Here is a 6,851-nt window from a genome sequence, read left to right on the forward strand (position 1 = left end):
AGTAAATGTACTTAGTTATTTTCCAAAACTACTGTGTTGTTGGTGTGGACTGTAATATAAAAAGGTGTTTCTGTGAAAAATGACCTGGGAGAACTGGGAGATCCTTTGTCAGGAGCCTTACATATATAAGCTTTAGCTGTACTTTAGTATTTTGTCAGCATTGTACAGTAGCTGAATAAACCTTTGTGAAGTTAGGCCTACATTGCACTACCTGCAGTAATTTTTACAGTGCCTTGCGAAAGTATTCGGCCCCCTTGAACTTTGCGACCTTTTGCCACATTTCAGGCTTCAAACATAAAGATATAAAACTGTAATTTTTTGTGAAGAATCAACAACAAGTGGGACACAATCATGAAGTGGAACGAAATTTATTGGATATTTCAAACTTTTTTAACAAATAAAAAACTGAATAATTGGGCGTGCAAAATTATTCAGCCCCTTTACTTTCAGTGCAGCAAACTCTCTCCAGAAGTTCAGTGAGGATCTCTGAATGATCCAATGTTGACCTAAATGGCTAATGATGATAAATAGAATCCACCTGTGTGTAATCAAGTCTCCGTATAAATGCACCTGCACTGTGATAGTCTCAGAGGTCCGTTTAAAGCGCAGAGAGCATCATGAAGAACAAGGAACACACCAGGCAGGTCCGAGATACTGTTGTGGAGAAGTTTAAAGCTGGATTTGGATACAAAAAGATTTTCCAAGCTTTAAACATCCCAAGGAGCACTGTGCAAGTGATAATATTGAAATGGAAGGAGTATCAGACCACTGCAAATCTACCAAGACCTGGCCGTCCCTCTAAACTTTCAGCTCATACAAGGAGAAGACTGATCAGAGATGCAGCCAAGAGGCCCATGATCACTCTGGATGAACTGCAGAGATCTACAGCTGAGGTGGGAGACTCTGTCCATAGGACAACAATCAGTCGTATACTGCACAAATCTGGCCTTTATGGAAGAGTGGCAAGAAGAAAGCCATTTCTTAAAGATATCCATAAAAAGTGTTGTTTAAAGTTTGCCACAAGCCACCTGGGAGACACACCAAACATGTGGAAGAAGGTGCTCTGGTCAGATGAAACCAAAATCGAACTTTTTGGCAACAATGCAAAACGTTATGTTTGGCGTAACAGCAACACAGCTCATCACCCTGAACACACCATCCCCATTGTCAAACATGGTGGTGGCAGCATCATGTTTTGGGCCTGCTTTTCTTCAGCAGGGACAGGGAAGATGGTTAAAATTGATGGGAAGATGGATGGAGCCAAATACAGGACCATTCTGGAAGGAAACCTGATGGAGTCTGCAAAAGACCTGAGACTGGGATGGAGATTTGTCTTCCAACAAGACAATGATCCAAAACATAAAGCAAAATCTACAATGGAATGGTTCACAAATAAACATATCCAGGTGTTAGAATGGCCAAGTCAAAGTCCAGACCTGAATCCAATCGAGAATCTGTGGAAAGAACTGAAAACTGCTGTTCACAAATGCTCTCCATCCAACCTCACTGAGCTCGAGCTGTTTTGCAAGGAGGCATGGGCAAAAATTTCAGTCTCTCGATGTGCAAAACTGATAGAGACATACCCCAAGCGATTTACAGCTGTAATCGCAGCAAAAGGTGGCGCTACAACGTATTAACTTAAGGGGGTTGAATAATTTTGCACGCCCAATTTTTCAGTTTTTTATTTGTTAGAAAAGTTTGAAATATCCAATAAATTTCGTTCCACTTCATGATTGTGTCCCACTTGTTGTTGATTCTTCACAAAAAATTACAGTTTTATATCTTTATGTTTGAAGCCTGAAATGTGGCAAAAGGTCGCAAAGTTCAAGGGGGCCGAATACTTTCGCAAGGCACTGTAGCTCCTGGGATCATTCAGGCACTCAAACCCCCTCCACCACGTTAAGGTGTTGGTTCCAGGGAGGGCCCTCACCTATGGCCATGAACTTTGGATCATGACCGAAAGAATGAGATCACGAATACAAGTGGCAGAAATGAGTTTCTGCTCCTCCACGTCGAGCGGAACCAGTTGAGGTGGCTCGGGCACCTGTTTAGGATGCCCCCTGGACGCCTCCCTGGGGAGGTTTTCCGAGGATGTCCCTCCGGGAGAAGGCCTCAGGGCAGACCCAGTACATTTTGGAGAGACTATGTCTCCCGGCTGGCCTGGGAACGCCTTGGGGTTCCCCCTGAGAAACTAGAGGAGGTGTGTGGGGAGAGGGAAGTCTGGGAGGCTCTGCTCGGACTACTGCCCCCGCAACCTGGTCTTGGATAAAGAGGAGGAAGATGGATGGATGCACAAGTAATGCATGACAAGTATGTCTTTGTGTGTGTGTGTGTTCTCACCCCGAGATGCAAAATAGCACTCATGACAGCTCAGCAGTCCATTACGAATCCTTACATCAGTCCCTGCAGTGGCGTCACCAAGCTGGCCATCACACACTCCACACTGAGGAGAGAGATACAGTTAACAGCTAACGTTAACTTGTATTTGAAAAGGTTGCAAACCTAATGACAACTTAATGGCTACTTACAGTATGTCATACAAACACTAAAAATGACAAATCAAAAATATGTTTTTGATTTTAATTTTCTATCAGTCATTTTTTTCTTTTTCTTTTTTATGCACACTCATTTGGAGATAACTGTGATGTAGTACAGATGCTTTAATGTTTTAGCTAATCTTCAAAACCTTCAAACCCAGAAGACAAATGCTGCTTCTGTATAAAGTTTTGAATACTGTGCACATGTGTACTGGAATAATTCAATACCTTGAAACACTGTATGTGGAAAAATAGTCCCAGTGTGTCGATGATCATGGCAGCTCCTTTTCCCAGAGGTTGCGAACAACCAGAACATAGTCGCTTCCCACTAACACACCTACACAGAGACATAGCAGTGTAAACTGACAATAATTCAGATTATGCACCACATGGGAGAGTGCATGTGTCATTACCTGCTTGGTGAAGGAGGCTGTGGTGATGATGAGGAGGAGGAGGATGACTGTTTGCCTGTTACAACATCATGCGATCCAGATCTGTGGTCAAAAACAATTTTCATTATAATGCACCTTTTAAACATCTGTAACATGTTTCAGTGAATTAAAAAACAACTGTATAAACATAAGAAAAGTATGTTTGAAGGAAACAATAAAATATATCTTGCTCGAGGTAAATTAATAAATTAACCAGTGAACATTTTTCACCATGACAGAGTGGCTCAGAATTTATGAGCATATTTTTTGTCATCTTTAGGATATAGATAATCACTTTACATCTAGATGCCCCCTCAACTAACTTTGGGGGATAGGCGACAGTGGTGCGGTGGGTAGAGCAGCTGTCTCCCACCTGGAAGGTTGAAGGTTCAAATCTCAGTGCCTGCAGTCCACATGTCGAAGTGTCCTTGGGCAAGACACTGAACTCCCAAGTTACTTGCCCACTGTTGCCTTACGTAAGGCCATGTACATACGCATTGAGCTTCTGTAGAGTCAAATTCCTCGTGTGTCCAACACACCTGGCCAATAAAGCTAATTCTGATATATTAATTTATGTGCGACCAAGCTGGATCCCAGTTAAAAGCGGAACAGTTCAAAGTGCTCAGAAAATCACAGGAAAGCAACAATAAAACAACTTCACATACTGTATATTCAAGATAAAAAGGCAGAAACTTGGGGCAAATCCAAAACACACAAAAGTGCACACTAGGCATCCAAGCATACCTCTTAACAACATGCGCCTGGTTTAGTTGAGGGTTGCGATCTAAAGAGGCCGTCTTCCACAGTTCCTGTTTCCTTGATGGCTCGCCATCACGTGCAAAATCTACAAAAACACTTCATGAAATACTTTTCTCACAGAAACCGAGAGCGACTGAGCTGTGCACAAACACACAGACACCTCCTGCATAGAGGTGTGTTTTTCTGTGTGAACCTCACCCTGGAAAAAATGCAGCTTTGATGCATGCTGATCTTCGTTCCCTATAGAGATTCTTTGGCTGTTTTGCTGTAGAGGAATGTTTCTTTTGTCTGTCTTGTTGCTTTCTGGAGTCGGGGAGGTCGTCCCTGCCTGGTTCAACAAGCCAGCGGGGCTGAGGGGTGTTACAGTCTCCTCTAGAATCCTTTTCTCCTGGAAAAAGTACATACAAAACAAGCACACGGGGAAGATATAAGACACACAAAACCTGGCAACAGTGTGTTTTATTTTCAGTGTGTCCATCTGGGTGTTTCTACCTCTTCGCTGTGCTTCCTCTCTTCCTCCTCCACTTCTAGCTGTGCTTTCTCCCATTCCTTCTTTAGCTTCTCTTGTTCTCTGTGGTATTGCTCCTGCAGAGACAGAGTTTGGAAAATGTAAGCACAAAAACACACATATGACACACATATAAACGCATTCACATACATGTATATACACACACACACACATACACCAGTACAGCCTGTGCCTTCTGCTAAACATTCATGGGGCCATGCACGTGCCCACCATTCCTCCTATGTACCTGTAGGAGGCGCTCCTGCTCCTGTTGCCACCTTTCCAGGCGTTTACGCTCTTCATTGGGGTCCCAGACCCAGTGATTAACACGTTTAGCCAAGTTCAACATGGGGGTCTCAATCTACCCAGACCCGACCAACCAACCACAAACACACACACACACATATACAGACCAAAAGGACAGAAAAAGAGGAAAGGTGAGAGGACAAGTCTGAGTACAGCCACTACTGGAGACAAAGGGTCAGGACAGGGTCAAATCTGTGAATGGAAGGGAAACAGAAAGAATGAGCTGGAGGTGCTCCGAGATACTCACATTCATACTGCTCTCCTCAAGGCCCTCTGTAGAATAAGACCAGAAAGACAATGAAAGTCACAGCTGCTAAAAGAAACGAAACAGAACATCTGCAGGCGAAGGTTACATTATGTTGTAAATGACACTTGTTGATAGTTTACAGAAATATACATGCTTATGTAAATGATCAGTGATAAATCATAAGCAGTTTTACCAGTGACAGTGGGAGAGTATTCTTGTATGCTGCTGGGCGATGTGGCCGGCTGAGCCTGTTTTCCCTCTGCTGGTCTTCCAAACATCCCTGAGGTACCATTAACCTGAACAATTGAATATTCAATTAAATGACTAAACAATTACTGGAAACCACCTAAGGACTTTTGATTGCTTTCATGTTTTTCCTAACCCTCCAGTCAGTCACTGGTTTCAGTTCATGTAAATGCAATATTAAAATCAACCCGAAGAGACTCGAAACTCACTTTACATAGACCAGCCATCACAACGACCAACTGAAGAGGCTCATGCTCGGCAATCTGAGTTCCAGCTTTCTGGCAGAAGACTGAAAAAAAATTAGACTGGAACACTAAACATGACTTGATGAAGTTGTATTTTAAAATAAGGGAGCTGGGTTTGAGAAATGCATGTTCCAGGTATGGTTATGTTTAAAACCAAATGTACTTGTGCAACCATTATTTAAAATTGTTTTGCTAATTGTCTGTTCTGTGTTTTCTAGTATTGTTTTTAGAAGGGTAATGTAGACAATGCAAATTTCCTGACATTCTGTTGCCTTATCATTTGTTGTAGTGATGATGAACAATAATTTTCTGATTGGAAACTCAACTTGAGTCTTCATGTGCTTCCAAGAGTGGAAACGAGTACTGAACTGCTACCTTAAAGCAAGAAGCAATTAAATTCTCACTATTCCTTTAATAATGCCCATGTGGGCATGGGTTGTCTCCTGGGTTTAATTTCCCTTCAGCAGAGCTCAAGAATAAAATGAGGCAGCTGACTCTTATGGCTCAGGTGTCAGAGCTTAATGAAAATAATTCCAGTTTTCATCTGTATTTCCAAGCAGTGTTAGCCCAAACAAAACGGAAAGCACAACAGAGCTTTCACTGTGATGGACTGCCTTCTCTCAAGCTAAATTCGAGTTTCTTCAAGTGGATTTTATAGTGCATGGATCAGAACTGAAACAACTGTCTTCCTGGAAGGTAGAAAAGAGATTGAACCATCTAAAAATCAACGGTGTCCTTTTGTAAATGGTCAGTAGACACAGGTACTGTCCTCTAACATGTCACCTGTAGTAATACCTGTCCATTGCTTTGACTATCTGGGTGATGAAGCTCCACATGTTTGAGTTCTGTCACAATAGTTGTTGTGATAATACAGCTTCGGCCTTCGATCAGGGAGCTGATGGCACAGCCTGAAGACTGGGTCGATTTATCGGTCTGTGGAGTGGGCGCCTGCTCTGTCGTCTCCTCATTCTTCATTGTCTCCTTAGGGGGAATGTCTTTCTCTGTCTGTTCGAAGGTGACATCTTTAATCCCCTGTGGGGGGGCATGTGTAGTGGGAACAGATAAATCCTCTGTTGTCTCTCCATTCACTCGCACCAACCCATCCATCTGAGTAAGACACACACAAAGATTAGGATTAGTGAGCTCATTTCATCTTACTACTCTATTGTTCTTACTGAGTGAAAGTCACACAAACTCATTTATGTCATTTTTATGTCTGTGTGCAGTTTGAGGATATAGTAGACCTGCCTAGCTCTGTGGATGGGTAATGGAAATCTTGCCCTCTGTTATTATTGTACTTTACTTCTAAAACTCTACAACCAGCAAATACCTTTTTAAGCCAACAAAGTTCAAGATAAAATGTATTTATTCAAAAACCTATGGAAATTACAGTGCAAAGGCTGATTACAGAATATAGGAAAATGAAAACCCCTCCTTGAACCGCCACCTTATTGTGGTAGAGGGGTTTGAGTACCCGAGTGATCCTAGGAGCTATGCTGTCGGGGGCTATATGTCCCTGGTAGGGTCTCCCAAGGCAAACAGGTCCTGGGTGACGGGTCAGACTAAGAGCGG

At 42.6% G+C, this 6,851-nt stretch overlaps 1 protein-coding gene across 8 annotated transcripts in view; it reads right to left on the reverse strand.

The window, feature by feature from the left end:
- Positions 1–6,851, reverse strand: part of LOC109955507 (LIM and calponin homology domains-containing protein 1-like) — a 41,192-nt gene that overhangs the window by 7,044 nt on the left and 27,297 nt on the right. For 7 of the 8 annotated variants that reach the window (XM_020591730.1, XM_020591729.1, XM_020591732.1 and 4 more), the window contains 10 exons: positions 6,075–6,386; positions 4,982–5,084; positions 4,789–4,814; positions 4,483–4,596; positions 4,220–4,312; positions 3,926–4,115; positions 3,713–3,812; positions 2,951–3,031; positions 2,766–2,874; positions 2,341–2,443 (listed from right to left, as the gene is read on the reverse strand). In XM_020591730.1, coding sequence (XP_020447386.1) covers positions 2,341–2,443; positions 2,766–2,874; positions 2,951–3,031; positions 3,713–3,812; positions 3,926–4,115; positions 4,220–4,312; positions 4,483–4,596; positions 4,789–4,814; positions 4,982–5,084; positions 6,075–6,386 — 1,231 coding nt within the window. The remainder of the gene's footprint in view (positions 1–2,340; positions 2,444–2,765; positions 2,875–2,950; positions 3,032–3,712; positions 3,813–3,925; positions 4,116–4,219; positions 4,313–4,482; positions 4,597–4,788; positions 4,815–4,981; positions 5,085–6,074; positions 6,387–6,851) is intronic. The other variant, XM_020591731.1, reaches the window with a different exon arrangement.

This window comes from Monopterus albus, unplaced genomic scaffold (genome assembly GCF_001952655.1).
Source record: "Monopterus albus unplaced genomic scaffold, M_albus_1.0 scaffold15.1, whole genome shotgun sequence".
Classification (NCBI taxonomy): domain Eukaryota; kingdom Metazoa; phylum Chordata; class Actinopteri; order Synbranchiformes; family Synbranchidae; genus Monopterus; species Monopterus albus.